The sequence below is a fragment of the Cherax quadricarinatus genome, chromosome 70 (assembly GCF_038502225.1).
Source record: "Cherax quadricarinatus isolate ZL_2023a chromosome 70, ASM3850222v1, whole genome shotgun sequence".
Lineage (NCBI taxonomy): Eukaryota > Metazoa > Arthropoda > Malacostraca > Decapoda > Parastacidae > Cherax > Cherax quadricarinatus.
The window spans coordinates 19715141-19741088 of record NC_091361.1 but is presented as its reverse complement, the minus strand read 5'-3'; the positions used below and the strand labels follow the sequence as shown (position 1 = coordinate 19741088).

Sequence of the window (25948 nt, the reverse complement as noted above, 5' to 3'; positions counted from 1 at the left end):
ATGTCAATAGCGACTTTGATCGGGCATAAATTATTTTCGTCCTGTCCTTTATAATTTTTTATTTCTGGAAATTTTGCAAGCATCTTCCTTGATGAGAAATGAGAGAAAATAAGTGTTAAAGACTATACACGTTTCTTAGTCACTGTCAATGATGCTCTTCTAACAATGTTTATATTAGTAAAATCATAACGATGACATTTAAGAGAGACAGTATATTAGTATTCAGTTCATATATACCGTCTTCAAAAAAGACAGAAAATATGATTTGAATTTTGTAGAATTTTTTCGTCTAAGCAGCTAGAAGAAGGAATATATTAACCTCACTTGAGATTATCTGACCTATACGGATATAGTAACGTCTCTACCACATTGCTATTCTTAGATGCCTCATTATGGTTGTTAAATATCTAGATGATGCAGTACGGGGATACCTTTGATATACCTTTGAAGACTTTCGAGAGTTTCTCTACTCTCTGAGCCCAGTCATGGGCCAGGCTCGTCTGGTTCTTGCCTGGTCAACCAGGCTGTTGCTGCTGGAGGCCCGTTGTCCCACATGTCCATCACAGCCTGGTTGATCTGGCACCTGGTGAAGATACTTGTCCAGTTTCCTCTTGAAGACTTCTACACCTGTTCCAGCAGTGTTTCTGAAATCTTCTGGTAAGATGTTGAATAATCTGGAACTCCGGATGTTGATACAGTGTTCCCTTATTGTTGACACAGTCTCAGAATTTCAGGTAACGTTAAAATGAAAATAGTTTGGTCGTGTAGAGAGACTGACCTTGTAGCAGCGGGCGTCCTTAAGAGTCCAGGTGGGTGCACACTCACCCTCCGGCGGCTGGGTAGGTAATGACGTGGTGGGGGCCTGCCCCGTGCTCTCGTACTCGCCTGCACGCCAACACAACCCACGCCCAGCGAAGCACACCCACGCACAGAGAAGAACACCCGCGTTCAGAGTAGCACAACCACGTCCAGGGTAGCACAACCACGCCCAGGGTAGCACAACCAGGCCCAGGGTAGCACAACCAGGCCCAGGGTAGCACAACCAGACCCAGGGTAGCACAACCAGGCCCAGGGTAGCACAACCAGGTCCAGGGTAGCACAACCAGGCCCAGGGTAGCACAACCACGCCCAAGTTAGCAAAACCACGTCCAGAGTAGCACAAGCACGCCCAGGGTAGCACAACCACGCCCAGGGTACAAGCACCGAGGTGAGAGAAAGGATGACCATCGGTAAAGTTATGTTTTAAGAAGGAAATACTAAGAAATATTAGACAAAAATTTGGAACTAAAAGGGAATTCGATTTCGCTTTTAACTACACCTCAGAGGATTACTTTCTTTACTTAGAAAACTAAGAAAGCGAGAAGGAAAGTGAATAGAATCAAGTTGTGGACTTGTGTAAGTTAAGTAAATCCCACTTTATTAGTCTGAATGTGTCAAGAGATTAGAAGAGGCACTGATAGAGAGGATAATGATCACAGATCCAGTTGATTCATCCGGGTTTTATCCTTGAAGTGGCCCGACGCGGGACTTGTTCGTTAGGTTACCCGACCCGGGTCTTGTTCGTGAGGTGACCCGACCCGGGTCTTGTCCCTGAGGTGACTCAGAGTATTATTACCTAATAAGAACATGATATCTGTCGTCGTTGCTCAGCTGTGAGAGGAGCGACTCTCGTTGCTCAGGTCCAGGGGATAAACCTTGGACTTTAATATAAAAAAAATTAATTAAGTAGGTAGTAGGTTGGTAGACAGCAACCACCCAGGGAGGTACTACCGTCCTGCCAAGTGAGTGTAAAACGAAAGCCTGTAATTGTTTTACATGATGGTAGGATTGCTGGTGTCTTTTGTCTGTCTCATAAATATGCAAGATTACAGGTACGTCTTGCTACTTCTACTTACACTTAGGTCACACTACACATACATGTACACCTTTATTTATGCACACTCATCTGAGTTTTCTTTGATTTTATCTTAATAGTTCTAAGAATCTTTCCTCCGTAAGCCAGGCGTGTTGTAAAAGTCAACTAAAATGCCGGATCATTATTTAGTTGTAGCTACAGTTAGAGTAAGAGGTAGATGGGACAAGAGGAAAATGGCAACAACAAGTAAGAGGGAGGTGAAAGTGTATAAACTAAGGGAGGAGGAAGTTCTGGTGAGATATAAGCAACTATTGGCAGAAAGGTGGGCACGTGCAATGAGTAGTGGGGGGGTTGAAGAGGGTTGGAATAGTTTTAAAAATGCAGTAATAGAACGTGGGGCAGAAGTTTGTGGTTATAGGAGGGTGGGGGCAGGAGGAAAGAGGAGTGATTGGTGGAATGATGAAGTAAAGGGTGTGATAAAAGAGAAAAAGTTAGCTTATGAGAGGTTTTTACAAAGCAGAAGTGTTATAAGAAGAGTAGAGTATATGGAGAGTAAAAGAAAGGTGAAGAGAGTGGTGAGAGAGTGCAAAAGGAGAGCAGATGATAGAGTGGGAGAGGCACTGTCAAGAAATTTTAATGAAAATAAGAAAAAAACTTGGAGTGAGTTAAACAAGTTAAGAAAGCCTAGGGAAAGTATGGATTTGTCAGTTAAAAACAGAGTAGGGGAGTTAGTAGATGGGGAGATGGAGGTATTAGGTAGATGGCGAGAATATTTTGAGGAACTTTTAAATGTCGACGAAGAAAGGGAGTCGGTAATTTCATGCACTGGCCAAGGAGGTATACAAACTTTTAGGTGTGAAGAAAAGCAGGATGTGAGTGTGGGGATGTGAGGCATTACGTAGAATGAAAGGGGGTAAAGCAGCTGAAACTGACGGGATCATGACAGAAATGTTAAAAGCAGGGGGGGATATAGTGTTAGAGTGGTTGATATTTTTGTTTAATAAATGTATGAAAGAGGGGAAGGTACCTAGGGATTGGCAGAGAGCATGTATAGTCCCTTTATATAAAGGGAAAGGGGACAAAAGAGATTGTAAAAATTATAGGGGAATAAGTTTGCTGAGTATACCAGGAAAAATGTACGGTAGGGTTATTATTGAAAGAATTAGAGGTAAGACAGAGAGTAGGACTGCAGATGAGCAAGGAGGCTTTAGAGTGGGTAGGGGATGTGTAGATCAAGTGTTACATTCAAGCATATATGTGAACAGTATTTAGATGAAGGTAGTGAAGGTTTCATTGCATTTATGGATTTAGAAAAGGCATATGATAGAATGGATAGGAGTGCAATGTGGCAGATGTTGCAAGTATATGGAACAGGTAGTAGTTACTAAATGCTGTAAAGAGTTTTCATGAGGATAGTGAGGCTCAGGTTAGGGTGTGTAGAAGAGAGGGAGAATACTTCCCAGTAAATATAGGTCTTAGACAAGGATGTGTAATGTCACAATGGTTGTTTAATATATGTATAGAGGGGGTTGTAAAAGAAGTAAATGCTAGGGTGTTCGGGAGAGGGGTGGGAATCAAATACAAAATGGGAATTGACACATTTACTTTTTGCTGATGATACTGTACTTATTGGAGATTCTAAAGAAAAATTGCAAAGGTTAGTGGATGAGTTTGGGAGAGTGTGTAAAGGTAGAAAGTTGAAAGTGAACATAGAAAAGAATAAGGTGATGAGGGTGTCAAATGATTTAGATAAAGAAAAATTGGATATCAAATTGGGGAGGAAGAATATGGAAGAAATGAATGTTTTCAGATATTTGGGAGTTGATGTGTCAGGAGATTGATTTATAAGGGATGAGGTTAATCATAGAATTGATGAGGGAAATAAGGCGAGTGGTGCGTTGAGGTATATGTGGAGACAAAAAATGTTATCTATGGAGGCAAAGAAGGGAATGTATGAAAGTATAGTAGTACCAACACTCTTATATGGGTGTGAAGCTTGGGTGGTAAATGCAGCAGCGAGGAGACGGTTGGAGGCAGTGGAGATGTCCTGTCTAAGGGCAATGTGTGGTGTAAATATTATGCAGAAAATTTGGAGTGTGGAAATTAGGAGAAGGTGTGGAGTTAATAAAAGTATTAGTCAGAGGGCTGAAGAGGGGTTGTTGAGGTGGTTTGGTCATTTAGAGAGAATGGATCAAAGTAGAATGACATGGAAAGCGTATAAATCTGTAGGGGAAGGAAGGCGGGGTAGAGGCATTCTTCGATAAGGTTGGAGGGAGGGGCTAAAGGAGGTTTTGTGGGCGAGGGGCTTGGACTTCCAGCAAGTGTGCATAAGCGTGTTAAATTGGAGTGAATGGAAACGAATGGTATTTGGGACCTGACGAGCTGTTGGAGTGTGAGCAGGGTAATATTTAGTGAAGGGATTCAGGGAAACCGGTTATTTTTATATAGGTGGACTTGAGTCCTGGAAATGGGAAGTACAATGCCTGCACTTTAAAGGAGTGGTTTGGGATATTGGCAGTTTGGAGGGATATGTTGTGTGTCTTTATACGTATATGCTTCTAAACTGTTGTATTCTGAGCACCTCTGCAAAAACAGTGATTATGTGTGAGTGTGGTGAAAGTGTTGAATGATGATGGGGTTTTTCTTTATTTTTGGGTCACCCTGCCTCGGTGGGAGACGGCCGACTTGTTAAAAAAAACGAATATGTTGCATACTTAATGAGCAATAAATGATGACAGATGCTTGACGGCCGTTAAATGAATAATTTATTGCAAATGTTAAAGATTGAAATAAGATTTAAGGGAGACGATCCGACAGTAATTTTAATAAAGAATAAACAGAAGAGAGTGAAAGAGTTAAAGTTAAGGATGATGAATGTGCAGTTTACATAAGTGAATAAAGAGTGAGGAATATATATGGTGGAGGAGGAAGTTCAAGAAAATAGTGGTGAAGAACACCGTTGGTGAAGAGCACCGTTGGTGTAGAGCACTGTTGATGTAGAGCACCGTCGGTGCTCTACACCAACCCACTACTTCATCTTTCATATATAGTCCTACATTCTTCACATTATGTCCTCGAATTTGCATAGATAAAGCCCTCCAGTGGCCACTGGAGGGCGAAACATCTACAAATAAATATACCCAGATGTTGCACATGTGTCTAATTCTTCACTTACAGATGTACTGAAAAGTTTCTGTGCAAGTGGTGGCGCTCCAGACACCAGCGAGGGACCTGTCACCGGAGGCTGTAACACAGCTCCCAAGGGTCGGATCTGCAGAAACGGGATTCACTATTTCTCCTGGGTATATTGCAACATTAAAAAGCTTAATTAAGTATACACAAACAAAATACAATGAACACAGAGAGTCGTGCTTAACAGCCAATCATGGGAGAGATATTTTGGTTGATAGGAACGTAAAGTGTTTAATGTTTTACACAAATAATCCGCACATAGTAGAGAGGAGCTTATGACGATGTTTCGGTCTGACTTGGATCATTTACAAAATCACACTGACACACGACGTGTGTCAGTGTAATTTGTAAATGGTCGGACCGAAACGTCTTGGCCAGCTGTTCTCTCCTATGTGCGGGTTATTTACGTATTACTCCAGTCACGGTATTGTGCCTTTTTACTCTTTATCTGATATTTACTGTCTCAGTGAGAGCCATAATTACTGTTGCTGCTTCTGCTATCCACTCCTTGACTTCGCTCTAACTGTTCTCAACACAAGATAAACGCAAGTGCAGGGATTTTTTTTCATATAAATGAAGCTTGGGCTCGTTAATTGCGTCCTAACACAACACACAAATACATCGTCTCACATTTAACTTTGCATTATCGTTGTTAAATTTAAGTATCATCTCTATAGTTCCAACTTCCTATTATGTAACTTTTCTTTCTTCACCTCTAAATAATAAATTTAATAAGTTACATAGTATAATAATCCAAAAATATAACTTGCATTTTGTGAGTTGCTTATAATAAATACGGTAAACTGGAGTAAGTGGATTTATCAGAGGGGATTTACACATACACAGATGTAGTAGAGATGGTTCACGAACACCAGCATGCAACAGAGATGGTTCACGAACACCAGAATGCAACTGAGATGGTTCACGAACACTGGAATGCAACAGAGATGGTTCACGAACACCAGAATGCAACAGAGATGATTCACGAACACTAGAATGCAACAGAGATGGTTCACGAACACTAGAATGCAACAGAGATGGTTCACGAACACTAGAATGCAACAGAGATGGTTCACGAACACCAGAATGCAACAGAGATGGTTCACGAACACCAGAATGCAACAGAGATGGTTCACGAACACCAGAATGCAACTGAGATGATTCACGAACACCAGAATGCAACAGAGATGGTTCACGAACACCAGAATGCAACAGAGATGGTTCACGAACACCAGAATGCAACAGAGATGGTTCACGAACACCAGAATGCAACAGAGATGATTCACGAACACTAGAATGCAACAGAGATGGTTCACGAACACTAGAATGCAACAGAGATGGTTCACGAACACTAGAATGCAACAGAGATGGTTCACGAACACCAGAATGCAACAGAGATGGTTCACGAACACCAGAATGCAACAGAGATGGTTCACGAACACCAGAATGCAACAGAGATGGTTCACGAACACCAGAATGCAACACAGATGGTTCACGAACACCAGAATGCAACAGAGATTGTTCACGAACACCAGAATGCAACAGAGATGATTAACGAACACCAGAATGCAATAGAGATGGTTCACGAACACTAGAATGCAACAGAGATGGTTCACGAACACCAGAATACAACAGAGATGGTTCACGAACACCAGAATGCAACAGAGATAGTTCACGAACACCAGAATGCAACAGAGATGGTTCACGAACACCAGAATGCAACACAGATGGTTCACGAACACCAGAATGCAACAGAGATGGTTCACGAACACCAGAATGTAATCGAGAAAATAATGAATTTGCATTCGTCAATCAAAAGTCTGAAAAACTCAACTAAATTCCACAGCGTAGTGGGTAGAACTCACTGGGTTGGTCGGCCGCCCAGTAGGTGACGGTGACTGGGTCGTTGTTGACCCAGGCGTAGGTGAAAGAGCCGTCAAAGTTCCTGGTACCTGAGAGACCGATCCACACGGAGGCTCCCAACTCACTCAGGTACGTGGAGAGGAAGTCGCTCTCACCTCTGTGGTTGAAGGTAAATTTAGGGGAAAGTTTTAACAATAAAAAAAAAAAATAACCGAATAGGTGAATATGGTCTAGAGTAAAAGCTTTAAGAGCGACTGTTTTAGTCATGGATTAAAATACAGTACAGCAGGGCCCCGCTGTACAGCACTTCGTTTTACAGCATTTTGCTGTATAGTGCTTCGCTTTACAGCACTTTGCATTACAGCATTTCGCTAAAACAGCGGTTTTTAATTATACCCATTCTTCATTTATTCAGATTTCCGACAATAAATATATTAAACACTATAAACTAAGAACGCAAATATTTTAAGGTAAATAATATATGTTCTATATATGTGTTTTATAGACCTACTTCTGTATCATAATATAAACATATTATCAGACTTTCACATGCATTTCAAAGTGAAAAAAAAATACTATGTTTCACATTACAGCGATTTTTAGCTTCACAGTAACAACACAGATTCTAACCTGCTGTATAAGCGGGTTCCCGATTATTGAAAAAAATTTACTCCCGAGACTCAGGAAATTGTTGAAATGCAAAATACATGAATTCAAAAATATGGAACATTTAATATTACTATATCTATGGGGCGCCTCAGAGATAACCAAAACAAATTAGGACCGTCTGGGAGAATAAAACATAAGAGCATCTGGATAAAGGGATTCTGGCCCATGTTAGAGAGGATCCTCCTCAAATCCAATCCTTCTATAGCTCAGAAAAAGAACACGACTTTGAGATGAGAATCGGAACCATAATCATACTAGTAGCAATTGAAGGGTGAACGTTGGAAAAAATGAGACATATTCTTGATTGGATGATTTTTTGAGGAGGGAATGTCTACCTCTGCTTTGAACATTAGGACGTATTTCCATAAGACACCTGCTGTCTCTGTTCATCAAGAAGTAAATAGGTACCTGGGTGTTAGCTGACTGGTGTGAGTCACATGCTGGGGGACAAAATTAACCTAATTTGCCCGAAATTATCTGCATAAGAAGGGGCCTTCTATATAACACTATGTCATTGATGTCAGGTAGGTCTGTAGATATTAGACAAGTACTTGTAGAAAGAAAGATTATATCAGTAGAGCAGATATCAGAGCAGATGAAAGTAGGTGGTAGAAAAAAGAAGAAGAGAGAAATATGGGAAATGTGTTACGTCTTATGGGAAACGTGTTACGTCTTATGGGAAATGTGTTACGTCTTATGGGAAATGTGTTACGTCTTACGGGAAATGTGTTACGACTGTGGCACTTTATGCAAATCAAAGTCAACTTATTAATGATTTTATGTGTATAAGCTGACTCTTTGTTGTAAATGATGATCAAGGAGGGGACCACTACACCACAGGTTGTTCAACGCTACACCACAGGTTGTTCAACGCTACACCACAGGTTGTTCAACGCTACACCACAGGTAGTTAGTAGTAGTGTGAGGTGCCGTAAGTAGGTTTTAGTAGTAGTGTGTTATATCACAGGTAGCTAGTAGAAGTAATGTGTTACACCACAGATAGTAGTAGTAATAGTAGTAGTGTGTTATACCACAGATAGTAGCAGTAGTAGTAGTGTGTTACACCACAGGTAGTAGTAGTAGTAATAGTGTGTTACACCACAGATAGTAGTAGTAATAGTAGTAGTGTGTTACACCACAGATAGTAGTAGTACAAGTAATGTGTTACACCACAGATAGTAGTAGTAGTAGTAGTGTGCTACGCCACAGATAGTAGCAGTAGTAGTAGTGTGTTACACCACAGATAGTAGTAGTAGTAGTGTGCTACGCCACAGATAGTAGCAGTAGTAGTAGTGCGTTACACCACAGATAGTAATAGTAGTAGTGTGCTACGCCACAGATAGTAGCAGTAGTAGTAGTGTGTTACACCACAGGTAGTAGTAGTAGTAGTAGCAGTGTTACACCACAGGTAGTAGTAGTAGTGTGTGACACTACAGGTAGTAGTAGTAGTAGTAGTAGTAGTAGTGTGTTACACCACAGGTAGTTAGTAGTAGTGTGTTACACCACAGGTAGTAGTAGTAGTAGTAGTAGTAGTAAAAGTAGTAGTAGTAGTAGTAGTAGTAGTAGTAGTTGTAGTAGTAGTAGTAGTAGTAGTAAAAGTAGTAGTAGTAGTAGTAGTAGTAGTAGTAGTAGTAAAAGTAGTAGTAGTAGTAGTAGTAGTAGTGTGTTACACCACAGGTAGTAGTAGTAGTAGTGTGTTACATCACAGGTAGTAGTAGTAGTAGTAGTAGTAGTGTGTTACATCACAGGTAGTAGTAGTAGTAGTGTGTTACATCACAGGTAGTAGTAGTAGTAGTAGTAGTGTGTTACACCACAGGTAGTAGTAGTAGTAGTAGTAGTAGTGTTACATCACAGGTAGTAGTAGTAGTAGTAGTAGTAGTTGTGTGTTACACCACAGGTAGTAGTAGTAGTAGTAGTAGTGTGTTACATCACAGGTAGTAGTAGTAGTAGTAGTGTGTTACACCACAGGTAGTAGTAGTAGTAGTAGTAAAAGTAGTAGTAATAGTAGTAGTAGTAGTAGTGTTACACCACAGGTAGTACTAATAGTAGTAGTAGAAGTAGCAGTATTATTATTATTATTATTATTATTAGTAGTAGTAGTAGTAGTAGTGTGTTACACCACAGGTAGTAGTAGTAATAGTAGTAGAAGTAGTAGTAGTAGTGTGTTACACCACAGGTAGTAGTAGTAATAGTAGTAGAAGTAGTAGTAGTAGTAGTAGTAGTAGTAGTAGTAGTAGTAGTAGTAGTAGTAGTAGTAGTAGTAGTGTGTTACACCACAGGTAGTTAGTAGTATTAGTAGTGTGTTACATCACAGGCAGTAGTAGCAGTAGTAGTGTGTTACACCACAGGTAGTAGTAGTAGTAGTAGTAGTAGTAGTAGTGTGTTACATCACAGGTAGTAGTAGTAGTAGTAGCAGTGTGTTACATCACAGGTAGTAGTAGTAGTAGTAGTAGTGTTTTACACCACAGGTAGTAGTAGTAGTAGTAGTAGTGTGTTACATCACAGGCAGTAGTAGCAGTAGTAGTGTGTTACACCACAGGTAGTAGTAGTAGTAGTAGTAGTAGTAGTAAAAGTAGTAGTAGTAGTAGTAGTAGTAGTAGTAGTAGTGTGTTACATCACAGGTAGTAGTAGTAGTAGTAGTAGTAGTAGTAGTAGTAGTAGTAGTAGTAGTAGTGTGTTACATCACAGGTAGTAGTAGTAGTAGTAGTAGTAGTGTGTTACACCACAGGTAGTTAGTAGTATTAGTAGTGTGTTACATCACAGGTAATAGTAGTAGTAGCGTGTTACATCACAGGTAGTAGTAGTAGTAGTAGTAGTAGTGTGTTACATCACAGGTAGTAGTAGTAGTAGTAGCAGTGTGTTACATCACAGGTAGTAGTAGTAGTAGCGTGTTACATCACAGGTAGTAGTAGTAGTAGTTTGTTACACCACAGGTAGTAGTAGTAGTGTGTTACACCACAGGTAGTAGTAGTAGTAGTAGTAGTAGTGTGTTACATCACAGGTAGTAGTAGTAGTAGTAGTAGTGTGTTACATCACAGTTTGTATTAGTAGTAGTAGTAGTGTTACACCACAGGTGGTTAGTAGTAGTAGTAGTAGTAGTAGTAGTGTGTTACATCACAGGTAGTTAGTAGTAGTAGTAGTAGTAGTAGTAGTAGTAGTAGTAGTAGTTGTAGTAGTAGTAGTAGTAGTGTGTTATATCACATGTAGTTAGTAGTAGTAGTAGTAGTAGTAGTAGTAGTAGTAGTGTGTTACATCACAGGTAGTTACTAGTAGTGTGTTATACAACACAGGTTGATGGTAGGTCTTACAAAGTCTGATGTGTACACAGTACGCCTACACCATGGCCTGGTGGCAAAGCTCTCGCTTCACACGCTAAGTGTCTGGGTTCGATTCCCGACGAGGGTGAAAACACTGGACGTGTTTTTTACTGGGTAGAGGCATGGTTGACAAATTGGCAGCAGAGAGTTTGCATAAATGGGGAGAAATCAGAATGGGAGTACGTCACAAGCAGTGTTCCACAAGGGTCAGTGTTGGGCCCCTTGCTGTACACAATCTATATAAACGACATAGATGAGGGAATAAATAACGACATAAGCAAATTTGCTGATGACACCAAAATAGACCGTCCAAATCATTCTAGTGAGGACATTAGAGCACTCCATGATGATTTGAATTGACTGATGCAGTGGTCGGAGAAGTGACAGATGCAGTTTAACATAGACAAATGCAAAGTTCTAAATGTTGGGCAGGATAATAACCATGCCACATATGAACTAAATAATGTAGATCTTAATATTATGGATTGCGAAAAGGGTTAAGGAGTTCTGGTTAGCAATTATCTAAAACCAAGACAACAGTGCATTAGTGTTCGCAATAAAGCTAACAGAATCCTTGGCTTCATAGCAAGAAGTATAAATAATAGAAGTCCTCAGGTTGTTCTTCGACTCTATATATCTTTGGTTAGGCCTCATTTAGACTATGCTGCTCAGTTCTGGTCACCGTATTACAGAATGGATATAAATGCTCTGGAAAACGTACAGAGGAGGATGACAAAGTTGATTCCATGTATCAGAAATCTTCCATATGAGAATAGACTGAGGGCCCTGAATCTGCACTCTTTCAAAAGGCGTAGAATTAGGAGGGATATGATCGAGGTGTATAAATGGAAAACAGGAATTAATAAAGGGGGTGTAAATAGCGTGCTAAAAATATCTAACATAGACAGGACTCACAGTAATGGCTTTAAATTGGAAAAATTCAGATTCAGGAAGGATATAGGAAAGCACTGGCTTGGTAATAGAGTTGTGGATGAGTGGAACAAACTCATGAGCACCGTCATAGACGCTAAGACGTTGTGTAATTTTAAAAATAGGTTGGATAAATACATGAGTGGGTGTGGGTGGGTGTGAGTTGGACCTGACTAGCTTGTCCTACTAGGTCGGATGCCTTGCCGCTCCCTTAGGTGACGTGTCTAACCTTACTAGGTCAAGGCATTGTTGCCATGTTCCTTCTTTCTTATGTTCTTATGAGGAATAAGGAACAGATCACAGAGATGAGGAATAGATAAAACAGAATATAGGGATAAAGAAAAAAGAAGAAGAACAAATTATACAGAATACATTAATTACAGAAGATATCATAAATAAATTATACTACTAAGTAAGTATGGAAAAATATGTGTTAAATCTATCTATACAACCTTCCTTTAAGAACACCAGTGAAGAACTCACCTGCCGTGGAGAACAACAACCTTCCTTTAAGAACGCCAGTGAAGAACTCACCTGCCGTGGAGAACATCCTTCCTTTAAGAACACCAGTGAAGAACTCACCTGCCGTGGAGAACAACAACCTTCCTTTAAGAACACCAGTGAAGAACTCACCTGAACTCACCTGCCGTGGAGAACAACAACCTTCCTTTATGAACACCAGTGAAGAACTCACCTGCCGTGGAGAACAACAACCTTCCTTTATGAACACCAGTGAAGAACTCACCTGCCGTGGAGAACAACATCCTTCCTTTATGAACACCAGTGAAGAACTCACCTGCCGTGGAGAACAACATCCTTCCTTTATGAACACCAGTGAAGAACTCACCTGCCGTGGAGAACAACATCCTTCCTTTATGAACACCAGTGAAGAACTCACCTGCCGTGGAGAACAACATCCTTCCTTTATGAACACCAGTGAAGAACTCACCTGCCGTGGAGAACAACATCCTTCTTTTAAGAACACCAGTGAAGAACTCACCTGCCGTGGAGAACAACAATCTTCCTTTAAGAACACCAGTGAAGAACTCACCTGCCGTGGAAACAACAACCTTCCTTTATGAACACCAGTTCACCTGCCGTTATGAACACCAGTGAAGAACTCACCTGCCGTGGAGAACAACATCCTTCCTTTAAGAACACCAGTGAAGAACTCACCTGCCGTGGAGAACAACAACCTTCCTTTAAGAACACCAGTGAAGAACTCACCTGCCGTGGAGAACAACAACCTTCCTTTAAGAACACCAGTGAAGAACTCACCTGCCGTGGAGAACAACAACCTTCCTTTAAGAACACCAGTGAAGAACTCACCTGCCGTGGAGAACAACATCCTTCCTTTAAGAACACCAGTGAAGAACTCACCTGCCGTGGAGAACATCATGATTCCTTTAAGAACACCAGTGAAGAACTCACCTGCCTTGGAGAACAACATCCTTCCTTTAAGAACACCAGTGAAGAACTCACCTGCCGTGGAGAACAACAACCTTCCTTTAAGAACACCAGTGAAGAACTCACCTGCCGTGGAGAACAACAACCTTCCTTTAAGAACACCAGTGAAGAACTCACCTGCCGTGGAGAACAACAACCTTCCTTTAAGAACACCAGTGAAGAACTCACCTGCCGTGGAGAACAACAACCTTCCTTTAAGAACACCAGTGAAGAACTCACCTGCCGTGGAGAACAACAACCTTCCTTTAAGAACACCAGTGAAGAACTCACCTGCCGTGGAGAACAACAACCTTCCTTTAAGAACACCAGTGAAGAACTCACCTGCCGTGGAGAACAACAACCTTCCTTTAAGAACACCAGTGAAGAACTCACCTGCCGTGGAGAACAACATCCTTCCTTTATGAACACCAGTGAAGAACTCACCTGCCATTGATCACCACCAGTGTGGCGTTCTTGGTCCTACAGATGTTGTTGGCGTCTGACCAGGTGTGTGAGAAGCTCGGGAAGGTATAGCAGGACCCCAGGTAGGCAGCGTCTCCCTGACCACACAATATACGGGGTCAGCTCGCATGACACAACACACGGGGTCAGCTCGCATGACACAACACACGGGGTCAGCTCGCATGACACAACACACGGGGTCAACTCGCATGACACAACACACGGGGTCAGCACGCATGACACAACACACGGGGTCAACTCGCATGACACAACACACGGGGTCAGCTCGCATGACACAACACACGGGGTCCGCTCGCATGACACAACACACGGGGTCAGCACGCATGACATAACACACGGGGTCAGCTCGCATGACACAACACACGGGGTCAGCGCGCATGACACAACACACGGGGTCAGCTCGCATGACACAACACACGGGGTCAGCTCGCATGACACAACACACGGGGTCAGCTCGCATGACACAACACACGGGGTCCGCTCGCATGACACAACACACGGGGTCAGCACGCATGACACAACATACGGGGTCAGCACGCATGACACAACACACGGGGTCAGTTCGCATGACACAGCACACGGGGTCAGCACGCATGACACAACACACGAGGTCAGCTCGCATGACACAACACACGGGGTCAGCACGCATGACACAACACACGGGGTCAGCTCGCATGACACAACACACGGGGTCAGCACGCATGACACAACACACGGGGTCAGCTCGCATGACACAACACACGGGGTCAGCTCGCATGACACAACACACGGGGTCAGCACGCATGACACAACACACGGGGTCAGCACGCATGACACAACATACGGGGTCAGCACATGCACAACATACGGGGTCAGACGCATGACACAACACACGGGATCAGCACGCATGACACAACACACGGGGTCAGCACGCATGACACAACATACGGGGTCAGCACGCATGACACAACACACGGGGTCAGCACGCATGACACAACATACGGGGTCAGCACGCATGACACAACATACGGGGTCAGCACGCATGACACAACATACGGGGTCAGCACGCATTACACAACATACGGGGTCAGCACGCATGACACAACATACGGGGTCAGCACGCATGACACAACATACGGGGTCAGCACGCATGACACAACACACGGGGTCAGCACGCATGACACAACATACGGGGTCAGCACGCATGACACAACATACGGGGTCAGCACGCATGACACAACATACGGGGTCAGCACGCATTACACAACATACGGGGTCAGCACGCATTACACAACATACGGGGTCAGCACGCATGACACAACACACGGGGTCAGCACGCATGACACAACACACGGGGTCAGCACGCATGACACAACACACGGGGTCAGCACGCATGACACAACACACGGGGTCAGCACGCATGACACAACACACGGGGTCAGCACGCATGACACAACACACGGGGTCAGCACGCATGACACAACACACGGGATCAGCACGCATGACACAACACACGAGGTCAGCACGCATGACACAACACACGGGGTCAGCACGCATGACACAACACACGGGGTCAGCACGCATGACACAACACACTGGGTCAGCACGCATGACACAACATACGGGGTCAGCACGCATGACACAACACACGGGGTCAGCTCGCATGACACAACACACGGGGTCAGCTCGCATGACACAACATACGGGGTCAGCACGCATGACACAACACACGGGGTCAGCACGCATGACACAACACACGGGGTCAGCACGCATGACACAACACCGGGGTCATCACGCATGACACAACACACGGGGTCAGTACGAATGACACAACACACGGGGTCAGCTCGCATGACACAACACACGGGGTCAGCTCGCATGACACAACACACGGGGTCAGCACGCATGACACAACACACGGGGTCAGCTCGCATGACACAACACACGGGGTCAGCACACATGACACAACACACGGGGTCAGCACGCATGACACAACACACGGGGTCAGCACACATGACACAACACACGGGGTCAGCACACATGACACAACACACGGGGTCAGCACGCATGACACAACACACGGGGTCAGCACGCATGTCACAACACACGGGGTCAGCACACATGACACAACACACGGGGTCAGCACACATGATACAACACACGGGATCAGCACACATGACACAACACACGGGATCAGCACACATGATACAACACACGGGATCAGCACACATGATACAACACACGGGGTCAGCACACATGTCACAACACACGGGGTCAGCACACATGACACAACACACGGGATCAGCACACATGATACAACACACGGGGTCAGCACACATGATACAACACACGGGGTCAGCACACATGACACAACACACGGGATCAGCACACATGATACAACACACGGGATCAGCACACATGATACAACACACGGGGTCAGCACACATGATACAACACACGGGATCAGCACGCATGACACAACACACGGGGTCAGCACACATGACACAACACACGGGATCAGCACACATGACACAACACACGGGGTCAGCACACATGACACAACACACGGGGTCAGCACACATGATACAACACACGGGATCAGCACACATGACACAACACACGGGATCAGCACACATGATACAACACGCGGGATCAGCACACATGATACAACACACGGGATCAGCACACATGATACAACACACGGGATCAGCACACATGACACAACACACGGGATCAGCACACATGACACAACACACGGGATCAGCACACATGACACAACACACGGGATCAGCACACATGACACAACACACGGGATCAGCACACATGACACAACACACGGGATCAGCACACATGATACAACACACGGGATCAGCACACATGATACAACACACGGGATCAGCACACATGATACAACACACGGGATCAGCACACATGACACAACACACGGGATCAGCACACATGATACAACACACGGGGTCAGCACACATGACACAACACACGGGATCAGCACACATGATACAACACACGGGATCAGCACACATGACACAACACACGGGATCAGCACACATGACACAACACACGGGATCAGCACACATGATACAACACACGGGGTCAGCACACATGACACAACACACGGGGTCAGCACACATGATACAACACACGGGATCAGCACGCATGACACACACGGGATCAGCGCGCATGACACGACACGAATGACTGAACATGAACAATGTGAACACGAAATATAGAGTCACAACGTACAAATGAATGTTGATAGTTACAGAAGAACAGAAAAAAAGAAGTGACGGGAGAAAAGTACACTAATAATAGTTTTGTTTGTAAGATATTGTTAAGAACTATTGAAAATATAAATATATTACTATTATTATTATTATTATTATTATTATTATTGTTGTTGTTGTTGTTGTTGTTGTTGTTGTTGTTGTTGTTGTTGTTGTTGTTGTTGTTGTTGTTGTTGTTGTTGTTGTTGTTGTTATTATTATTATTATTATTATTATTATTATTATTAATAGTATTATCACTATTTTCATTATTATATTCATGGGGAAGCGCTAAACCCGTAGTGGTCACATAGCTCGAGGCAAATGGTGCTAAGCCGACAAGTGGTGACAATGGTGCTAAGCCGACAAGTGGTGACAATGGTGCTAAGCCGACAAGTGGTGACAATGGTGCTAAGCCGACAAGTGGTGACAATGGTGCTAAGCCGACAAGTGGTGACAATGGTGCTAAGCCGACAAGTGGTGACAATGGTGCTAAGCCGACAAGTGGTGACAATGGTGCTAAGCCGACAAGTGGTGAAAAGGACATTATTGCAGAGAGGAACTTGACTGAGACAGTTCACCTGTGGAAAAGGTTGAGAGACGGAAGAAACCAGTTCCACGGGCGAAACATCTTAAGGTGTACTATACAAATAGTAGGAGTCTAAGAAATAAGACAGATGAGCTAAGATTACTTGAAAGTGCAGGTAATATAGATATTATTGGTATAACAGAGACCTGGTTCAACCCGAAAGATAGAGAAATGCCTTCTGAATGCAACATACAGGGTTATAAATTATTCCACACTGATAGGGTCAACAGGAAGGATGGTGGAGTGGCGATGTATGTCAGAGATAATTTAAATTGTTGTCTTAAACATGATATAAGATTAGAAACATCGAACACGTAATCTGTTTGGCTACAGTTTCTCGAGGGTCGTGACAAATTAATTTTGGGTGTGATTTATAGGCCCCCAAACCTTGATAGGGAGGGCAGTATGCTGTTATGGGACGAAATTCATAAGGCATCTAGATATGAAAATGTTGTGATAATGGGAGATTTTAACTTTAGACAAATTGATTGGAACAATATGACAGGAAATCTTTAGTCTAGTGAACCATACCCAGGGCCGGGATTGAACCCGCGGTTCAATCCCGTGTCATTACGATTTCTTGAGTTTAGTCTAGTGACTTTCTTGATACGGTTCAGGATTGCTTTTTAGAACAGGTTGTGACAGAACCAACTAGAGGAAACAATCTGCTTAACTTGGTTCTTGCCAACAAAGATTCACTAATTAATAATCTTGAGGTTAATGATGAGCTTGGGAAAGCCGACCACAAATCATTTAGTTTCAATATAGTTTCATGGAATTACCCAGATAACTGCAATCAAATCTCTGTCCCAGACTTTCGCTTGGCCGACTTCATGGGACTGAAAAATTACCTGGGTGGGCTAAATTGGGATGTCCTGATTATGGGACAGGTAGGTGATCTTGGTTGCCAATATGACGTTTTTCAGAGCATAGTTCTAGCTTCCCAGACAACTTTTGTTCTGAGTAGGGAAATTAGATCTAACAAAAATGATCCCAAATGGATGAACAATAGATTAAAACATATCATTGGTCAAAAGAGAGGCATATATAGGCGTATCAAAAGAGGGGATGGGCAGTTAAGAGATCAATATATTCAATTAAAGAGAGAAATAAAGAACGGAATAAGAGAAGCAAAAGGGGATTATGAGGCTAAAGTCACAAGGGATTCAAAGTCTAACCCAAAAGGGTTCTTTCAGGTATACAGAAGTAAGATTAGGGACAAGATTGGCCCACTTAAGAGTAACTCTGGTCAGATCACTGACAGAGATAAGGATATGTGTGAAATTCTCAATACCTACTTAATCTCAGTTTTCACCCAGGAAAATACTAGCGATATTCCTGAAATAATAGATTATGTAGAACAGGACGATAATAAACTATGTACGATTGCGGTAACTAGTCACATGGTCCTCAGGCAAATAGAGGAACTAAAACCTAACAAATCCCCAGGTCCTGATGAACTCTTTGCAAGGGCGTTAAAGGAATGTAAAGAGGAACTTAGCATACCTTTGGCTAATCTTTTTAACATATCACTACAAACTGGCATGGTGCCTGTTAAGTGGAAAATGGCAAATGTAATACCTATTTACAAGGCAGGTGACAGGTCCTTGGCTTCGAACTATAGACGAATAAGCCTTACCTCCATAGTGGGAGAATTTATGGAATCAACAATTGCCGAAGCAATTCGTAGCCATCTTGACAAGCATTGATTGATTAATGAATCTCAGCACGGTTTTACAAAGGGGCGTTCCTGTCTTACGAATTAACTAACTTTTTTCGCTAAGGTGTTTGAGGAGGTAGATCATGGTAATGAATATGATATTGTGTATATGGACTTCAGTAAGGTTTTCGATAGAGTTCCACACAAGAGGCTATTGAGGAAACTTAAGGCACACGGAAGAGGAGAAATTTTTTCCTGGGTAGAGGCATGGTTGACAAATGGACAGCAGAGAGTTTGCATAAATGGGGAGAAATCAGAATGGGGGCACGTCACAAGCGGTATTCCTCAGGGGTCATTGCTGGGCCCGTTGTTGTTCACAATTTACATAAACGACATAGATGAGGGAATAAATAGCGACATAAGCAAAATTGCTGATGACACCAAAATAGGCCGTCCAGTTCATTCTAATGAGGACACTAGAGCACTCCAGGATGATTTGAATAGACTGATGCAATGGTCGGAGAAGTGACAGATGCAGTTTAATATTGACAAATGCAAAGTTCTAAATGTTGGACAGTTAAATAACCATGCCATATATAAACTAAATAATGTAGATCTTAATACTACTGATTGCGAAAAGGATTTAGGAGTTCTGGTTAGCAGTAATCTAAAACCAAGCCAACAGTGCATTAGTGTTCGCAATAAAGGTAACAGAATTCTTTGCTTCATATCTAGAAGTATAAATAATAGAAGTCCTCAAGTTGTTCTTCAACTCTATATATCCTTGGTTAGGCCTCATTTAGACTATGCTGCTCAGCTCTGGTCACCGTATTACAGAATGGATATAAATGCTCTGGAAAACGTACAGAGGAGGATGACAAAGATGATCCCATGTATCAGAAATCTTCCATATGAGGATAGACTGAGGGCCCTGAATCTGCACTCTCTCGAAAGGCGTAAAATTAGGGGGGATATGATCGAGGTGTATAAATGGAAAACAGGAATAAATAAAGGGGGTGTAAATAGCGTGTTGAAAATTTCCAGCCAAGACAGGACTCGCAGCAATGGTTTCAAGTTGGAAAAAAATCAGATTCAGGAAGGATATAGGAAAGCACTGGTTTGGTAATAGAGTTGTGGATGAGTGGAACAAACTCCCTAGTACAGTTATTGAGGCTAAAACGTTGTGTAGTTTTAAAAATAGGTTAGATAAATACATGAGTGGGTGTGGGTGGGTGTGAGTTAGACCTGACTAGCTTGTGTTGCTGGGTCTGATGTCGTTCTCCATCCTTGAGTGGAGGTGACCAGACTGGGTGAGTCATTGGGCTTATCCGGGGGGGAATCATTGGTCTTATCCGGGGGGGGGACATGGACCTGCTCCGCATGGGACAGTAGGCCTGTTGCAGTGTTCCTTCTTTCTTATGTTCTTATGTTCTTATAATATTCTTCTCTGCAAGTATCTTGTTCAGCACCCATAATGGTAGAGCGTCTGGGAAATGTGACTCAGTTGTGGGGAATGTGAGCTCACACCTCTGCAACACAATTATCCTCATAGATTTGTTAAGTTATACCATGAATTAAGGAAAGATCCTGGACTTCACCTTACGAAACAGACAAAGAAATGCGATAGTATGGACAAGGTAGATTATTTACTAGTCATGGGCTGTTAGAGCCCATGACTAGTAAATACAAGACAAGGAGAGCAATACAACGGAGTGGGTGGCAAATACCACCAACAATCATACACATACATATATACTTATACAGCTAGAGTCTATACTTTCTGGTGCTCCCTTGGTCAACTTAACTCTCATTCATTCTCCCTGTTTACGGTATTTATGGACACTCTGATAAGTAACTTTATACAAATACGGGTACACATAAATACAGTTATTTAAATTATTATACATAACAGCATATGCAATAAGATCACAGTAAACAGGTGATATCAGAATATGCAAAACCACCACTGAGAAAGAAAAGCGAAATTCCAAGCGCATTCGTGACTTCTCACATTATCAAGGAACTAGTTTCTTGATAATGTGAGAAGTCAAGAAATCGCTTGGAATTTCGCTATTCTTTCACAGTGGTTGTTTTGCATAACAGCACATGTGTAGATTATCTAGGTTAACCCAAAATTGTCAGACAGTGACTTATTTCCACTGGAGACCAACAACCTCAGCAAGCATCTCCCTTCGATTGTTCTTCGTCTTCTTAACCTATATGATCTACATATACTGGCTTCATTTAGAGAATCGCAGCACAACAATGGGCAACATTCACTCACGCAAAGATATACGTCGATGAATGTATTTTAGTCGTATAACATAGGCGCCCACGTATTCGTGCACACACATACACACACACACACACACACACACACACACACACACACACACACACACACACACACACACACAAACACACACACACACACACACACACACACACACACACACACACACACACACACACACACACACACACACACACACACACACACTAAGCAAAGCCTGAAGGTGGGAGTAAGACACATGTGCAACATCTGGGTATCTTTATAGTAGACGTTTCGCCATCCAGTGGCTTTATCAATACAAATTCTAGGACATAACTTGAAGACAGTAGAACTATGTACAGAAGATGAGGTAATCAGTCCCTCAACCTAGGAGTAGGTGCGAACAGCACCATAGTCGTGGAGATTCTGAAGCAGAAGAAAGAATCCTGGCGCTTATATAGTAACGTCAGGTGAAGCAGACGAGGGCAAATTCACTGGTAGGCGGGATTCCCCAGTGGAAGTAGGTCCTTCCCAAAGAGATGGGTTAGTTGTAGTAGTAGTTGTCGTAGTCGTGAAGGTTATGTACATGTCCTCAGAATTAAGATTCCATGATGTTGCAGTGTCTGACAAGTTGTGTACGAATGGTATATAATACCGACAAGATGAGAGTAAGACACATGTGCAACATCTGGGTATCTTTCTTCTGCTTCAGAATCTCCACGACTATGGTGCTGTTCGCACCTACTCCTAGGTTGAGGGACTGATTACCTCATCTTCTGTACATAGTTCTACTGTCTTCAAGTTATGTCCTAGAATTTGTATTGATAAAGCCACTGGTTGGCGAAACGTCTACAATAAAGATACCCAGATGTTGCACATGTGTCTTACTCTCATCTTGTCGGTATTATATACCATTCGTACACAAAGCCTGAAGGCTAAGCAGGATCTCACATAATTGCAGCCGGAGTCCGGGGGGTTGAGAGGTGTGACAGTGTATGGCTTCTTGCAAACATAGTAATTCTTGGCATCGCAAGTTCCCACACCCCACTCTCCTTCCGTGGAGAACTTGTAGTGGAACCCACACAGTGGGTGGTACTTCACATCTGTGGGGGATTCAGGGCCATGTAGAACAACACAGTACCATGTATGGTAATAATGGATAAAGCGTGAGGAACCAGGAAAACTAGCATTTTACTGATCAATTCCTACCTGAAGTAATCTTGTACATAAATGGTATTCAACAACACTAACAAGATGAAGAATTAGGCACATGTGCAACATCTGGCTATATTTGTTTGTAGACGTTTCGTCATCCAGTGACTATATCAATACAATACAAGGACATAATATAAAGAATGTAGACTTATATACAAAAGGATGACGTATTCATTCCTTCAACCTTGAAGTTGGTGAAGACCACCGAAGACTTCAAGACTACGGTGGTCTTCACCAACTCCAAGGCTGAGGAACTGATCACCTCCTCCTCATCTTTCACCGTTTTTCTCTGTATTGGACTGAAGAAACCACTGGCTGGCGAAACGTTTCCTTAATAAAGATTTCCAAATGTTGCACTAGTGTTTCACTCTTCAGAAAGACAGAATCCGTAATGCATTTACCATAGTCATTAAGAGCCTTCCAGAGGGTGAAGGTGAGTGGTGATCCATCCAGCCACATCATCTGGTCTTGATGGCCGTCATCTGTCACCCCCAGCCACACATCAGTCAGGTGATCTGTACGGTCACGGACACAGGAAAAATATCAGAATCATGGGACGGTTAAGCAGAGTGTTGAAGCAATAAATACATTAGGTTAGATAAATACATGAGTGAGATGGGTTAGATTTGAGAGGGATTTGCACATGAGTTAATAGGGTTATCAAAGCTTGGGTAGCACTGAAAATGGGTTAGGCATATTTTTTCGGTTGGTGGGTTTGGATTTGAGAGAGACCTGCTTAGTATGGGCCAATAAGCCTGCCTCAGTGTTCCTTCTTATGGTCCTCATGTTATAACTGGTGCTGTGTAACTAAGCTTAAGAGTTAGGGAGGATGTCTGGTAGTCAGAACGAGGCTGCTGGAAGGAAGAATGTACATGTATTAGTAATGGTTTTCAGGAAAGATATTCAGAGGTCACACTCAGTAGCTTACCAGTATACCCACCTGCGGTATCATGTGATCATGTACTGACTACGTTTCACTCACACAGTGGATTGTATCAAGTCACAAACAAATCTACCTGTTTGTGGACTGATAAAGCACATTGCGTACGAGAAACCACTTGTGTTTAGTTTTTCCAGGCGTTTTTCTTGCGAGCCGATTCAACCAGGCTGTTGCTGTTAACTACCTACTGTCTCACATAGCCATCACAGCCTTGTTCATCTTGCAGTTGGCATCTTCAAGACTACTATATTTGTTACGGTAAAATTTTTGATATCTTCTGGTAGCAACGTCAATAGTCAGGTATGTCGACACAGTGTTCTCATTCTGTGCACATCACAACCACGATTATTCACTGATTTATTTCACACTTCGTTCCATATATCTCTCAAACCAATAAATTGTGATGGTGGTGTGTAGATTTGCTCTCTGGTGTTTCAATATATTTTTCTTATTCGCTCTAGAGAGTACATTCCCAGTACTCTGAAGCATTTCCTGTAGACAAAATGTTGAGTCTACTTTGTCTGCAGTAGATATCTACCCTGCAATGAACGGACCTGTGAGCACAGAAATGTGTTCTAAACGTGAGAGCACAAGTGATCTGAATAGTACCATCACTGATGTTATTGTTCTGTTTTTAAAGTTCTCATTATCTACTCTGTCCCTTTTTTTCTGGCTTCTCCTACATTTGTTGTGTTCTCTAAATGACAGATTATGTTCCACGAGATTGTCTGTCAGCATTTACATTCTGTGCTCGTTTTTGGTTACACATTTTTACGATATGTAAGAAAATTGAATTTGTCACCATTGAATATCAAGATATTTAATTTACCCTTTGGAAGACTTTCTTGACATATGATGGCAATTCTTCAGTAAATTTGATATCGTCCAAAGAGGATAACATGAATACTCACGTGGAGAAAATTTCTCCATAAGAGGGGGTGGTATCAACCCCTTTCAACCCTTTCAGCCCTCCAGAGGGGCTGATGTCGTCTTGCTTCTGCAATAACACTTTAATTGAAAGCATATGACCATGTGTCATGGTCATGCGACTTCCTTGCAAGAGACCAGTGTTGCAACCAATGTGAGTAACAGGAAAGGTACGGGAAACTTGTACCTCACTTTACTCACATATGGGTCAATAATGAGCTCTCAGTGATCGAGACATAACGAGAAATCAAACATCTAGTATAGCTTTGTTGAAGTTTGGCAAGGAAGGTAAATCAGCACTTGTGGAGAAATTTTCTCCAGGAGGGGGGTATCAGCCCCCTTCAGCCCCTTTCAGCCCCTTTCAGCCCTGAGGGGCACAGCCCTCTCAGAAGGGGCAAGCATCTTGTTTACTGCTACAGCAAGTAATTGATCCCTAGGTAAGACACATATGCAACAGTTAGGTATCTTTATTTCGAAACGTTTCGCCTACACAGTAGGCTTCTTCAGTCGAGTACAGAAAAGTTGATAGAAGCAGAAGAGACTTGAAGACGATGTAATCAGTCCATCACCCTTAAAGTTTTGAGGTGGTCAGTCCCTCAGTCTGGAGAAGAGTATTGTTCCAAAGTTTGAAACAATATGGAGCTGAAGTGACAGGATGGAGCCTTTATATAGCGCCAGGAGGTGAGACAGGTCACTAGTAGAACTACCTCTACTAGTGAGAGCGGTTGGATTTGAGAGGGACCTGACCTCCCAACATCTGCGTTCTACTAGTGACCTACGTCTCACCTCCTGGCGCTATATAAGGCTCCATCCTGTCACTTCAACTCCATATTGTTTCAAACTTTGGAACAATGCTCTTCTCCAGACTGAGGGACTGACCACCTCAAAACTTTAAGGGTGATGGACTGATTACATCGTCTTCAAGTCTCTTCTGCTTCTATCAACTTTTCTGTACTCGACTGAAGAAGCCTACTGTGTAGGCGAAACGTTTCGAAATAAAGATATCTAACTGTTGCATATGTGTCTTACCTAACAATCTGTCGATATTTTATACCATTTTAATGTTCAAGTAATTGATCCCAGATGCAGTACGAGTATGCGACGTGGTCAAGCGACTGCTGTTCCTTGCAAGAGTCCAGTGTTGCAAAGTGTAGATTAATAAAAGACAGTCCATCTCTTACCTTAGCAGGACAATTAAGGAAAATCCTGGTCCCACTTTATTACCATGGTAAATATAGCGAACATTGTTGTCTATGCTTAAGACAGCAAGAATCAAACATTCTGCTTTGCTTCATCGAGGAAGTTTGGCAAGGAAGCAAAAAGTACTAGG

General features: G+C 42.6%; 1 protein-coding gene across 3 annotated transcripts in view; it reads right to left on the bottom strand.

The window, feature by feature from the left end:
• Positions 1–25948, bottom strand: part of LOC128702627 (macrophage mannose receptor 1) — a 199929-nt gene that overhangs the window by 49871 nt on the left and 124110 nt on the right. For all 3 annotated transcript variants that reach the window (XM_070099923.1, XM_070099922.1, XM_070099921.1), the window contains 6 exons: positions 23153–23266; positions 22488–22639; positions 13717–13832; positions 6913–7067; positions 5031–5126; positions 779–885 (listed from right to left, as the gene is read on the bottom strand). In XM_070099923.1, the coding sequence (XP_069956024.1) occupies positions 779–885; positions 5031–5126; positions 6913–7067; positions 13717–13832; positions 22488–22639; positions 23153–23266 (740 nt within the window). The remainder of the gene's footprint in view (positions 1–778; positions 886–5030; positions 5127–6912; positions 7068–13716; positions 13833–22487; positions 22640–23152; positions 23267–25948) is intronic.